Raw genomic sequence first — 14,640 nt, 5'->3', positions numbered from 1 at the left:
AATTAACTTAAATACTTAATATTAACTTAATATTAATTAAATACTTAATGTTAACGTAAATACTTAAATTAACTTACAGGCAGCTTATATAACATCCAATAAAAGAAAAAATAATCTGAATATTCATGGTCATAGTTTTATGGAATAGATTTTTCCTATTAAAATGAGAAAAAAACTCTCTCACAATGAGTTTGGTGAGTATCAAAAACTGAGTCATCGTTAGCAGACATGCAGAATGCTCTCTTCTACTACTCTTTTTCACACTCTTGGCCTGTATCTTTCTGTATGACTTAAATATGAAACCAAAAATTAAGCTTTTTTTTTCTTTTTATACTTGGCACTCGTTTCAAGTATCATTCCTGTAGAAAAACTATACAAACCTTCACCAAAACTTCTCTTCTTAGGACTCATTCATTCAATTGCTAACGAGAAATGTTATAGTTTGAAGAATCTGAAGAGAAGGTAAGAGAATTAAAAATTTCAAAATTACATAAGCAAAGTTCAGGTATTCAAACACAGGAAATCAATTGGAGCCTGCTCTGAAACCCACAAGAAAACAAAAACAATGCAAAAATAAAGCGGTATTGTTATAATTTACTATGATGCAATAAAACTGACACACTTAGCTAGTTACTTCAGTAAGCTCAGTGACAGCAATTAATTTAAGAGTCACTTACCTGTTCTTGTACAGCTCCTGATAAATAGTGTATTCCTCTTTCCCTTCTCATTTTGCCGCCTCCGCTACTCACTCCTGAAGACAGACCATTGGACGCAGCAGTACTGAATTTGTAGCTGGTCACATTGCTAGCACACGACAGTACAGAAGTTGGGGGAAAAAAGAGAAAAAGAAATTACCAGCCAAATTTTTTTTTCAAGATATTAGAGCTGTTATTAGTCCTAGAATTGAAACCTGCTGATCAGAAAAAAACTAAAGCTGTCTCACAAGTTGCTAAACGCTGGTAAATACTTGATGTTCTAAATAGGAAAAACTTTATTAACAGCAGCAATGAAAAGGACATACATAAGTGCACCGTTCACATGGGAACAATGACTAAGCCAGAAGACCTGAAATAGAAGAGCTGATTTAGATTGTTATTTTCCAGTGCTTCCTTTAAATAGGACTGGTTCTCTGATTCTGCGATGCACATGTATCTTTTGCAGGGATATAAAAGAACAGCTCACAAAAATACAGAAAGAGTGCACATATGCACACATACACATGGGAAACACTGCCAACAGCTCTGATAGAATAGGGACGCCTCAGACTTGTGTGGCAAGGTAATATGGCCTAAGCTTCAGAAGCAGCTCTGGCTTTCATGTGGCCATCAGCAGGAACAGCAGAGGTGTTTGGGTATGCCAACATTCCAGAAGTCTTTTCAGACATGAATACAGATCCCTTTTGTAAGGCATACAAAGGCATTTTTCTGGTACTTAAAAAAGCCTAGCACATAACCAGAAAGATATCCTAATCCAAGAGGAAATGGGGAAAAAATAACCCAAACCAGAAGTGGAATAGGGAATAACTCTAACAAAAGTACTATGGCAAGAAAATGAAGTATGCCTGGAAAAACCGTGACATCAAAGCTTATCTTGCAGCCAATCAGTCAGTCAGTACAGAAGTGCATTAGATCGCACTGGAAGACACCAGGTCAAACTCCCACAATACTGAGGAGGAGAACTGGTCTAAACTTGTCAAATACTTGACAACAGCCTGCTTAGCACTGTAACTGCATAGAGGAAGAAAGATCCCTAAGGCATATGCTCAGACTTTTCTCTAATCCGAACTGTCAATCCATTAGAATTCTGAAAAAAGTCTTACATCAAAATAGATCTTCATTCAGACAACTATCGCTTGCCCATAACAGCCCATATTCCTCTTTCTGTTAACACCTGTGAGCTTCAAGGGGGCAAAGACAGTTGTCAGCCTTCAAGCAAGTCTAATCTACAATTGGACTCAGGATATAAAATATATATATATATACACACACACGCATAGATATATAGCATTGGTGGGCCAGAGATTTACTGAGTATTCCAACTCAACTGTCCAAAGGGACTCTTGCCAGCAGATCAGTGTGGTGCTCCTGCTCCAGAACATGGCACCCAACAGAGACCAGCATCACAAAAAACACTACCACCACTACCTACTCTACAAACAAAAGGTAGGGCACTGCAATAAACTTTGTGAACGAAATCAAAAGCAGTATGAGTTTGCTGTATCTCCTTCCTAAATGGAGAAGTAGAAAGGAGTTCTAACAGAGACAATTTAGAACAGTTTGAAAAAAACATAATTAAAACCCAGCACCTGATTGCACCTGTACCAGAACCTTAAAGCCAGTCGCTTCCACCCCTGAAAAGGTGGTTGTTGTGAAGTCCAACTTTTAGATGCCAAAACAAAGTGTTGAGTTCTTTCTGCAAGCCAAAGAATGCCCATGGTCACCTAAGAATTGCTTGGCAGATGAGCATAGAGTCGACAAAATTCCCTGCTACTGTTCTTTGAAAAGAGCAACCCCCTAAAAACCGAGTGCAAAGTCCCTTAACTCAAGCATTATTACCCAAAACACCATTTGCCCAGAAGGAAAAGCCATCAATATTATCTGGAGGATAACTCATTTGACCTAAACCAAGAAAGCAGTATAACACAAAGCAGTCTCCTCAAGAAGAAATTCAATTAATTCTGCTGGATTTTTTTTATTTTAGAGATGAGTTAGCATTTGGCCTCAAATGATCCTAAAGAACACATGGTCTTCATGTGAACTCAAAGCAGACAATTAACTTCATCATGAAAGGAGTATTAAAAAAATGAATAATAAATCATAAATCTTCCTCCATGTTTTTGCTTAAAAAATAAAGAAAAAAACACATCAATAAACATCCTCCTGAACTGTAACTCACTTCCCCTACTTCACCTTCTAAAGAATGCTTCAGAAAGAATCATCCCATTAGGACAGAGCTTTCAAACTGCAAGCAATTAAATAGCTAAAACTAATAGCTTTTCCCCTAGGGAACATTAGGAGGGACAAATTATTTTGTTATAAGTAAACTGAGTTATAAACCATGAAATATCTGTCAAAGCAAAATTTGTAACGCTACAGATTTAGTTAAACTACAAAATGAGCCATATTTCCTGTAGAAGGAAAAAATTAGGCCTCCAATAGCAAAGATCCTTTCTGTGGATACAGCATTATAACGTGCCTCGTTTCCCATCTTCGTATCCTACTCAGAAGATAAACTTGGGATAAAAAGTGGTGTATCAGTACTTTTATTCTTGCTCATCTTCCTTCCTTTCATAAAAACAACAATTTTCTCAAAGTTATATTGATCTTCAAACACAATCCAGACTTTGCAGCTCCCTCAAAATACAAAATTTTCATTGGATTTCCCATTCCTTTTACTGAGAACTGTCACCACCTTTCAGGTGCAGACCGTACTGAAAAAGGAGATTTCTTTCTTCCTTCAAGTAAGTTTTAAATTAATAGATGTCATACCTTTCAGATGGTTCTGCTCGCTGTTCTGCAGGCAAAGTCTTCTCTCTCATCCCCTGCAAGTTAAGTTTAGTTCAAGACTTAGCTGAATATGTACAGAATACACAAAGTACCAACAACCACTTCATGTGGTTTTTTGTGGTTTTTATTTTATTTATTTATTTTTAATTTTATAGCACTGAATACACCTCACCTACTTAACGTTGTTCCCTAATTCAGCATTGTGGGTACAGTTCAGTTAAATTTTGGGGCTAAAGTAAGCATCACTGCTTCACTCAGCATTGAGGACAAACTGATAGAACACTAAATCAAATTTGTCAAATCCTCTAACAAAGAAAGTAATTATTTTAAACAAAATGACAAAAATTGTGTGTGGGGGGGAGAGTTTTCATCAAAACTTGTGTTTGCCAACCCCGTAAAAGGGACATACTTTTCTGTTTTCTATCATTTATCAACAAACAAGAAAAAAAAAAAAAAACTCTACCCCCACAAAAAACTAAGCAGTTGCTGCTAGAAAGTTGCTGCAAAGCTTTTTGTTTCTGGCCCAAGTTTTTTAATTTGGTGAAAGCCTTTTCTGTGCACGTGCACATGCCAGAGAGGTTGCTTAAGTAATAGAAGCTATAGTAGCTGCTATCTTCTGTTTTTTGTAGAAGACAGAAACTGAATTCGTTAGCTTTGTAACTGTTATGCATACCAGAATTGGTTTTCTCCCTTTTGAAAATAGTAGAGGGTATGCCTATGTCAGATTTGGTGAGCAAGGTGATCAGATGAGGGCACTGCAAGACTGCCAGAACGCACCAGGTCTGGGGGGAAAAGGAATCCGGCTGAGCATAGGAATTTCTAAAAGGTAACCAAGGAGTTGTGCATTGATACAGTTATTCTAAATAATCAGATTCTTGTAGCTCTGCCTTTGGAAAGTCTGTGGCCCTTGCTGTAGTGGCTGTACACACGATGCAGTCTACAAAACCAGAAATGCAGAAGTCCTATGTTTTGACTCCCTGGATTCATCAACCTGCTTCAGGATGGCTGGGGGAATCCAACTGTTAAGTCTAGCCAGACAGCGCAACTTGGGCTTAGCTGCCATTGTAACCAGCCTTGTTTCTCAACAGCAGCAAAGCTGAATGCATTGGTAAATATTTTCAGGTTTGGGCCTGCATAAGGTAGAAGGGACAACAAGTGGTTTTATATGCTAGGGAGTTCTTGTTCTTAGAGCTTTCCCTCTAGTTTGAGAGAAGCACATAACTAGTTTTACAGTGGGTTGAAAGGAAAGAAGTGGGGGGGAAAAATGGGAACGCAGGGGGAAAGCCAAAGGCGTTATTACTAGAACAGGTTTAGAATGCTATTCTTTGCTTTTCATGAGCTTAGGGCAATGGGGAGTTTAAAGCTTAGCACTTCCTGAGAGGGTTTCTTACTCTACCGGCTCAGTTCTATCACTTATTTAAGGCAATTCAGGTCTCTGAACGGTTAAAGAATTGATACCAAATTTGATGAACTTTGATCCAGGATACTGACAAAACAGGACTTCATATAAACAATTTCAGTATGTTCATGAGGTTAGCTTGTGTGTTCTGTTAAATAGTAAAAAATGACACTTCTGTTTCTGTTTACCTAGCATAATTCTGCAAATGTTGCCTCCTTCTGCTTTAGAATGGAAATGCTCTTCTCCAAGAGAGCACTGTCCAAACTTCTTTGCCAAAATTTTTTGATTAAATTAATATTGTTTTATTTTGAAAACAAGAATAAGCCACAAACATGTTTTCTTGCTTCGGCTATCCAGAAGAACGTCAACAGTATTTTCAGATTTTCCTTCCCTACACAACTGTATGTAGGAAGAGTGCAGTTGGAAGCAGAAGACCTAAGATGATGTATCTTCTGTTTGTTTACTACAGTAACAAGACAATGGATTACCTCTTTATTAGAACTTGTGTAGCTTTGCAGTATTGAAACAAATGTAGGTATTAAAATACACATCAGTAATACGTTTCTGAATGGCTGAGTACCGTGCTCTCTTAGCATTGAAATACCCAGCCATTGGATTAGTTTGTCCCTCATGTTTGCTGAGTTTGGAAGCTATTTCAGAATGCCTTCAGCTTGTATTCTTCCCCAAAAGCATAGAACTCACTTCTCTGCATCCCCAATTCAAGTCAGAGAAACTGGGCACTGCAGACACAGGAGGTCTGCCTGTACAGAATCAGTGAAGACAAGTCTAAACAGCGGATTTTTTTGAATATGCAGCTGGGTTATCTGAATGTTCTTTATGCAGTGTACCTCAGTTTTAGTACAGATAGCACTTGTCTTGGTTCTTGTCATTAGTCTGAAGCTGCCCCTGAGAAAATCTTGAAAGGGAAAGTAGTGAAAGCTAATCAGCTGGCCCTTTCTTCTTAAGAACCAGCGTATTTTGTAATTCTCCCACTAATAATAAGGCGTCATGCTGGAGAATCGCGATTGTGTTGTTAAGCAAGACTGACTTCACCTGAGCGGTATAGTTGGCAGCTGTTGAATGTTTAATGGACTTTAAACAAACAAAAAAACTGAGCAGGTGGAGGTAGACATGGCAAACTGACAGGCAGTGTCAGATGCTTCTTTGAAATGGATAATCTGACTCCATTCACTTCTTTCTGGAAATAAGATCTAGTAATTAACCAAACAAAAGATAGAAGGGTTAAGACTGCATCTTTAAAGCAGCTGTGCTTGATAAATGTCTCTGGTCTTAAATCAATCTTTAGCAAAGCACAGAGACATAGCAGCAGCTTGCTTATGCCAACGCTAAAAATACTTGATGTGTACAGGTAACCATGTCAAGGCTCTGGAGTTAATCCATGAGAACAATTCCTTCTGGTATTGGCAAAGGTGAGGATGCTTGCTTCTATAGAAATGAGGTTTTGAGCTGTGACTTAAGCTGTCACTTAGGTGACTGTTTAGGAAAGCTTCCTTTTAAGTTTTGAAGTATGTAAGCTGACAAATTGTTTAAGTTCAGAACTGGGTTTACAGTCTCTTGTTCTCTGACTGTATGCAACTTCTCATGTTTCAGACTGAAAGCAGAATTGCAGCGGTACCAGTCATGCAACTATAATGCTTATTGCCAAGATTACCAGAACTACCACTCGCAGAGGAGTTACGATGCTTACGCTGACTACAACTACAGCTCCTATGCTCCCTATGACAGCATGCAAGCTGTTGGAGACTGCTCTTTAGGAGATTCTTTAATGGCTCCAGCTGTTTTTGAGGTAAAGATAGTGCACGCTTGCTGTAAAGAAAATATTTCACAGATAATACGTTGTACAGATTTGCTCTGATTCTTCTGATTTGCTTTGCTTAAAGCAAATTAAACAGTTGTTTTAAGTGGTCTTATCGTGGTCAATGTATTAGTTGTGACCTCCGGAAGTCCCTTCCAACCTGTACTGCAATATTGGCTTTCTTCTAAAAATAAGTAGATAAAATGCCATCTATCCTTGTAGTTGTAGGAAGAAGGAATGGATTGAGACTGCAGCACTTTGAATCTGTGATGCTTTCTGAAATGAGTTATGATTAAACTTAGCCTTTTCTGTCTTTCAGGAATCTTCAGTTATGACTGCAATCGGTGATGACCTAATTACTGACGGTAATAAGGGTTCTATCATTGTCACTTGAGTTTAGCCATCCTTGTGCCTTTTAACAATACAAGCCAACCTCTACTGGATGAAGAACATCTTGAAAATTCAGCTGAGGTCAAACCTCTGTGGGGTTGATCTGCAATCAGCTGGGGTTTTAAAGCTGATACAGCATACACTGACCGCATCAAGTAAAACGGGACACTGTCAATGCTTCGCAGCAGGTTTCTTGTACCTGTGCCTTCATTCCCATTTGAAAATGGTCTAAGACAGAATTTTGTTCTTTGTATTGGTTCCGCTAAACAGATTTTATATTAGAAACTCAGTAATATGCAAAAGCTTTGTTCTCCACCCTGAGGTAAAAGCTTATGTTGCAGATTCCAAAAGGAGGATTCAGCTTGCACTTACAAATACGGTACAAAACATATTTGTGTCCTGGAAGGTTTGCAAAGTTCCTCACGTGGAGGCATTTTGTGTTAGTGTTTAGAAACTATCCTATGTAACGTGTATTGCCGTAGAAGTGAATTAAATGACTCTTGGGAGGGTTTCATGGCTGATTATCCTTAAACGTTATCTTTACTATCTTAAACATTGTCTTTATCTTGAAAGACAGTTCTAGTCCCAGCCTTCTAATATACAAATTCCCAAAAGTTGGAGTTGTGAGGCTCAAAATTTTAGAGGACTAAATACCTCACTAAAATTAGTAGATCTAATAGCTTATTACACTTAGCTTAAAATACATTTTATTAGCCATTTCACGTGAAGTTTTTTTGTGCGCATGCCTCAGATTTGATACTTGGACTTACCAGGCTTTTATTTTCAGATCCACAGCTCTACTTGGATGTTGATGAAATGAACAGACAATTCACGGAGACAAGCGAAGAACTCTACGATTCACTCATGAATTGTCACTGGCAACCTCTGGATACGGTCACTTCTGAAATCCCCTCTGCTATTTAAGTGTCTTCTAGAGCATGACCGTTATGGCCAAAGTGCTAAAACTACATTTCTTCTACATTATTCTAGCTCATAAGTTTTAAAGCACAATGATAGGTTGGGTTTTTTTTGCTATGCTTTTGACAGTTTCTGTAATCTTTTTGTTCATCACTCCCTTCTTGGAGCATCATGAAGTCATGTAAATATTCGAGAAATGTAAAGAGGTAAATGGGGTCTAAAGATAGACTTGCCTGTGTAAATAAAAGATTTGTTTCTGCAAACCTGCCAGCAAGGGATTTTACTTGTACCTGTGTGCAGCACGTTCTCTTCCGGCTTATGGAATTTAACAAGGTAGTAAGGGTATTTCATCTGTCTTTATTTTTATATGGGCATTAGGACACAAGCAAAATCTAGCTTCCCCTTGTTTTCCTGGTTCCTTAGGTAAGCGACAAGCCAAGCCTTTCATGTGCTTGCTTAGACTGGAAGTATGTATGGGAGACACTCACAGGCCTTGCTATGGAAACACCTGTGCCCACTTTTTCCTGCAGGCTGCTGGCTCTAACTGTACTACTGATACATGCTAGGTCAGCTAAAATCGGCTTATAAATAGGGTATGTTAAGCATATGGAAGTGTAGACTTCAACTGCCATAGCTACAAACATCCCGTGGAATGAGGATGATGTCTGCTGGCACTCTCTGCATCAGCATTCAGTTTTCCCTTGCCCTTCTTACTGTTAGACTTCTCAGCTGACGCTTTACAGCGAAGAAATTGCTACAACATAATCCGTGTTCTTAAACCTAAAAAAAAAAAATCTTGGAGAAAACAACTTGCTGGTTTTCCCTCCTTGCTGGCAAGGAGAAAAATAGTCCACCAGGAACAACAAAAAAATCCTAGTAACAGCTCCTTAAGTTATACCCTCTGCTACCCTCTCTGATTGCTCTGGTCTTCCTTCATTCGTGGTAATGAAGTTTTTAAAGCTCTGGTAGAAGGATGACAGCACTCAAGTCAAAGGAGATGAGAGCAATGAGGAAAGCTTTGCTTTAAGCTAGAGCAGTCTTGCGAGTTGCTGCCTTTATGCTGTTCTTATCTTGAAGGGTACAGAGTCTTTTCCAGTCATAGGGACTCCATAACCCTATGAGTATGGAGAAATAGTTGCTAATTAACAGTGTGTATAATAAGTAAGTGAGGCTGGAAACAAAAGAATATTCCTCCAAGAAAAAAAAGGAAGCAGAAATTACTGTACTTAATAGCTGGGGAAGCTGTTAAAGCTAGTTGACACAGTTCTGGTACTGCCGTGTGTGTTTTGGGGGCAACATAAACCATAATTGCTGTGATGGCAGGTAAGAATCCAGTTCTTTTTTATGGCTTAGTGTAGTCAGTGAAAGCAGTGGTCCTAAGCTGCATGCTGTTCTTAAATGTAATGCAAATTCTCTTTTGTGACTCCTCAGTACTTCCAGGTTACTTGTAGCTGATCACCAGCAACTGCTTCTGTTAGCTATTAGCTGTTGGGTTTTTGCTAGGAATACTTTCAGTCCTGAATTGAAATGATGACATCCTGAAACAGAAGAGACTCTTGGAGTATTGTAGGAAGCACATTCTTCCTGGTTCTAGTGCAGGTGTACACGTAGGAGGAGGCAGAAGGCAAAGAACCTCACATAGGTGGAGGGGGTGAGGTGGCATCACAGTTAGAGCTGTTGCAGTTAACTCTTCCCAAAGCATGAAAGCAACGTGGCTGGGAACAGGGATTTGTTGGGTTGCTTCTTTGTGTGAGCCAGGGAGTCTTTTGAGGGGCAGATTAATAAGAATATGACACAAGGTAGAGGTGCAATAGATGAAGCAAAGAATCTGGGTGGGAAAAGGGTTGCTTGTACGTGTCTATGGAATTGTTTCAGGGGACTGAGCTGGGGCAAATTCAAGATAATAGATGCAGCCTCCTTGAATTTGGATGGCAGTGCTGAAGCTTCAAAACCTTACAAGGTTTGATGCCACTTCAATTGTAGTGCATAGCTGTGGTACTTGAGCTCAGAAGTGCAAACTGCACAGGATTTTTTTATCTATTTTCTTCAACGTGAGCAGCAAAACATCTTCCAGGAATGTGCCTGGGTGCTACGCTGCTTTGACACGGCTTGCTTTGCATCACCAAACACAGTAGTTAGGTTGCATCGAGTACTTTGTGGAAACATTCATTGTGTTGTCACCCAGAAATGGGATGCTACAGATGTGTGTTGGCCCGGCAGTATCAGTGCTGTTTTTTGGCCTTTGAGAGGTTGGTCCATAACATGTGACCTGTGTAACGAGAGGCCCACATAGATTGGTGACTTCATTAAGTCTGATACTGTGGTGGTGTGTGACCCAAGGCCCTGAACGTCAGAAAATCAGGCTGTGGCCACCTATTTTATGCAGACTTTGCCTATTAACAAGGTCTCTACACTGTACGTTAGAGACGTGCGCCTCCTTTTCCGGACTAGATAGTGAAAATACCAGTTTTGTAGTTCAGTGAATGAATGTTGGTTGGTTGGTTGGGATGGTGTGCGCAGGGCAGATTCTTTACCGTAAGAGCACAGTGAATGCCAGACTTCTTCCTGTACTGCCGTGTTAACCGTGAGTCACAAATTCAGGAAGCAGTGATTGCATCGGAACTGCTAGAATGCTTTGCGGAGTCTTTTTACTGGGTAAACTTCACAGCTGCAGTTACAACTTCCAGCCTGTGTTAGCTGAACACATCGTACTGGTGCCCGCCATCAGTTTGACAAAGATGGGATTGCAGTAGGAACTTGCTTTCTTCCTTCTTTTTAATTAAACAAGTCTTTGAAGCAACTTTTCCAACACCGCCATACTTCACTTCTTCCAGTTATTTTCTGTTTTACTTAGCTGAAATGTTTTTTTTTCTTCCAAGCTTGAGGAAGTTTTCTACAAGAATGTCCCGTAATGATTTCATAAACTCTTTTCGTTGTAGCTAGCTGCAACAGAGAGTGGGGGGAAGATTGATCAAATGGTGATGATCGCTGTCATTCTGCTGGACACGCAGATACTTGCCTTTCGTTTTGGCTCATTTTTAATACCAATTAACTTCAGTGCCTCGCGTTAATAGACACCGTTTGACTGCATCGGCAAATGTTTCTGAGTCGTGAGTGTCATTAAAGGCCTGTCACCCTATGGAAATCCTTCTAAATAAGAAAAATGGCATTCAAATAAATAAATAAAGCAGCGTTTGAACTTATGAGCAAACCTAGCGTAGCTGCCTTTGACGCTGATCTGGAGGAGAAAAATCACGTTATCACACTACTATGGTTGCCTTAATAGGTTTGGTGTACATGAGGGAGGGAAGTATTATGTGATGTTTGCCTAGCTATTACATGGCCGATGCAGGAGGGGTTTTAGTCAGTTCCCTGAGCACGTATTGTTGCAGAAGTCGGTGATTTCACTGCCCAATGTCTGTTATTAAGGGCACGATTCATGTCCCGTTATCGTTTTTATTCTTTATTTATGTGTTTATTTTCTGGGGCGGCGATCTGTCACGATGCCCATCGTTCCCCTGCCGTGGGGTAGAATTTAGCGTGACGACTGCCTCCCGGACCAACGGGGCCACGAATCCGGCCTAAAACACTGCTTGTGCGTTGGTTGTCGGCGTGGGGGCTGTTGGTTGTCGGTGCGGGGGTATCGGTTGTCGGTGCGGGGCTTTTCTGACGAGCACTGTGGGCTCGGGGCGCCGTCCCACGCCCGGCGCGGTGCTGCGGCACACCAGCGGTCGGCGCCACGGCGCGGGGAGGCTCTGGAGGTGACTCCTAGCCCCGTGCTTACGGTGGCCGGGCCGGGGTTCATTATGGCGGCCGGGTCCTGAGGGCGGGAGCGGGAGGGCGGCGGGACCGGGACGGGACCGGGGCGGGGCGAGGAACGGGAGCGGCAGCGGGAGGGGGGGGCGCGCGTTCCCGTGAGGGGAGGGGGCGCGCGAGGGAGGGAGGGGGAGGGTGTGAGAAACACTCCGTAGCCAATAACTTGGGCTCAGGCGAGGAGCTCGGCGAAGCAGGAATTTATTCGCGATCGCAGTGGCGGGCGTCCCGTCCGTGCGAGGACTACCGCACACCAAATTTCCCTGGTGTATTGCCAAGCACTTCCCCGTGCAAGGGCTTACCATACACCACATTTCCCGAGACTCTTCCTTTCTCTCCCTTATCTCACGCTTCGTCCGTCTCCGGCCGCGCCCCTCGCGGAGCTGCGGAACCGCGGATCAGGACTCCACACTCGCTCCGTACAAAAGTACGTCTCAATCACACGGCACACAGAGTCTCACCCGACCCCCAAGGCAATACTTCCTATTTCTTACCTTGGTCTGTGCACAGAGTTACCGGATCAATTCTCAAAGCCGGAGTGCCTGCCTTCTTCCCTTCCCCACTCCTTCACGGATCCTGCCTCTTTCATCAGTCTCGGGCCCTCTGTCAGCTCTCCGCAGAACCGCCGCCGTCGATGCACAGGACCGCTGAAATCAGCGGGGCATGCCTTCCTGCTGCTGCGGCGGTGGGGCTCCCCAGTAGGCGACTGGCTCCCGGACGAGCCCCCAAATTGTGAGAAACACTCCGTAGCCAATAACTTGGGCTCAGGCGAGGAGCTCAGCGAAGCAGGAATTTATTCGCGATCGCAGTGGCGGGCGTCCCACGAGCAGGAGCGCCCCTGCTGGTTCCAAAACCCAGTTTATATACTTTTTGATGACGGGACCCTCCCCTGTTTCCCCACTGAGGGGGTGATCCAGGCTCACAATCTGTCTGATGCTTCCCAGACAATGCATGGCCTTCAGTTGCCGGCCTGTTAAATTTCGAATTTCTTTCGACTTTTTTACTGGTTGAAGCGGTAATGGTTCTTCACTTACCTGACTTGACTCAACACCGTGATTTTCCCCGAATTGTTCTACGGAGTCTGGTTGTCTGCATTTTACAAGGTCGCCTGCTAAGCGTTCTTATCGCTGCAAGCACACCTCGATACCCCATTCCTTACCTTTAAACAACGTAACTCTGCAAAAACAACATTTTTATTCCCACGAGGGGCAGGGCAGGCCCCGCGGCGCGTGGCGGCGGGGGGCGGGGGGGCCCCGTGACGGCACCGAACGCGGGGGGGGGGCGGTATGGCCTCGGGCGGCGCGACCGGTAGCGGCGCGACCGGCAGCGGCATGGCCGGCGGTGGCAGGGCCGGTGGCGGCGGGGCGCCGGGCGGCAGCCCAGGAGCCCGATCAGGAGGAGGAGGAGCAGGAGGAGGAGGAGGAGGAGGAGGAGGAGGAGGAGGAGGAGGAGGAGCGGCCGGCGGCAAGGTGAAGAGGCGGCGCCACCGTTTGGGCGCCGCGAAGCCCCCCTGTGCCAGGAGCAAGCGGGTGAGGAGCGGCCCCCCCACAGCGGGCCCTTCCCCCTCAGCCCACCAGTTACCCCCTTACTTACCCCCTTACCTTACCCGCCCCTTTATCCCCTTAGTTACCCCCTACCCACCTCCTTACCCCCTTAGTTACCCCCTCGACCGCTTAGTTACCCCCTTAGTTACCCCCTCGACCGCTTAGTTACCCCCTTAGTTACCCCCTCAACGGCTTAGTTACCCCCTTAGTTACCCCCTCAACCGTTTAGTTACCCCCTTAGTTACCCCCTCAGCCCCTTCCTAACCCCCTCAGTTACCCCCTCAGCCCCTTACTTACCCCCTTACCCCTCTACCCAGCCCATTACCCCCCTCCTCCCCCTCCCCTTCACCCCCAGCCCGCTGCCCTCAGGACCCCCAGTGCCACCCCCAGGGCTTTCCCCGCTCCCTGCACCCCTCCTCAGCCCATCATCAATTCTCTGAACGTTACCTGCCAGGCTTTGCTTCTCGTTTGTGCTGTAGGGTACAGCAGGTTGACGGTGAAAGCGGTCCGTCAATTCGGGGTGTGAAAATCCCCGTGCTGGAGGGGGGACGCGCCGAGATCCCTCCCAGCAGCTCTTTGCTAAGAAATGTCAGGACGCCCAGAGAGATGCTCTGGAGATGCCCTCTGCACATGTTTGTTCAGCCAAAACCTCTCCGCTATTAAATGAGCAACGTAGCTGAGGGGATTGATTATCATATGCAAAACCAAGGGAGCGCTACGCATGGATAGCTGCTCATTTAGGTTTTTATCACTTGCAGAAATGCCAAGTCCCTTATACCACATATTGACAATCAATCTTGTCCATCTAAAGCTGGCCTGGAAGGGCAATGCAAACATTCCCCACGCTTACAGAGCAACCGTTGAAACCTCTGGCTTGAACAGTGCATTAATGTTGAAAGTGCCATAGCTTGCGTGTGCCGACACTGTGTAGCTAACTGATAAACCTTACACGTGGATTGAAAATAATCAGTGGAGATGGTTTTCTAACTTTTCCATTGTCTGTTATCTCTGCGTGTTTTCCAGTAGGTTTATTTAAAGAGTGTGCCAGAGCAAACACGTGCGTGGGGATATCTGGGGGATTCTGCACAGAGAATGGCTGCTGCACATCCAGCGCAGATCAAATTAACAGTAACTTATCGGGGAAGAGTTTTAATGATTTGATAAATAGACAAACTGATAGATGTTACATGTGTGCATTTATTATAGCAGTTAGCTTTGTAACCAGACGAATCGTGCAAATGTTCATAACGTAAA

General features: G+C 43.5%; 2 protein-coding genes across 2 annotated transcripts in view; one reads left to right on the top strand and one right to left on the bottom strand.

Moving 5' to 3' along the window:
• Positions 1 to 14,640, bottom strand: part of LOC310891268 (nuclear pore complex protein Nup153-like) — a gene marked incomplete at its 3' end in the record, with an annotated part of 267,249 nt that overhangs the window by 199,337 nt on the left and 53,272 nt on the right. The gene's annotated exons all lie outside the window — the stretch shown is intronic.
• Positions 6,257 to 8,249, top strand: LOC310891251 (uncharacterized protein C6orf52). The gene is made up of 4 exons (XM_083853522.1): positions 6,257 to 6,335; positions 6,517 to 6,712; positions 7,041 to 7,086; positions 7,899 to 8,249. Exons 1-4 carry the CDS (start codon positions 6,265 to 6,267, stop codon positions 8,033 to 8,035), a joined length of 450 nt encoding a protein of 149 aa, XP_083709648.1. The 5' UTR covers positions 6,257 to 6,264; the 3' UTR covers positions 8,036 to 8,249.

This window comes from Anser anser (assembly GCF_964211835.1).
Source record: "Anser anser genome assembly, contig: HAP1_SCAFFOLD_60, whole genome shotgun sequence".
NCBI lineage: Eukaryota > Metazoa > Chordata > Aves > Anseriformes > Anatidae > Anser > Anser anser.
Note: the sequence above shows the minus strand (reverse complement) of the source record. Positions and strands in the feature narration are given on the sequence as shown.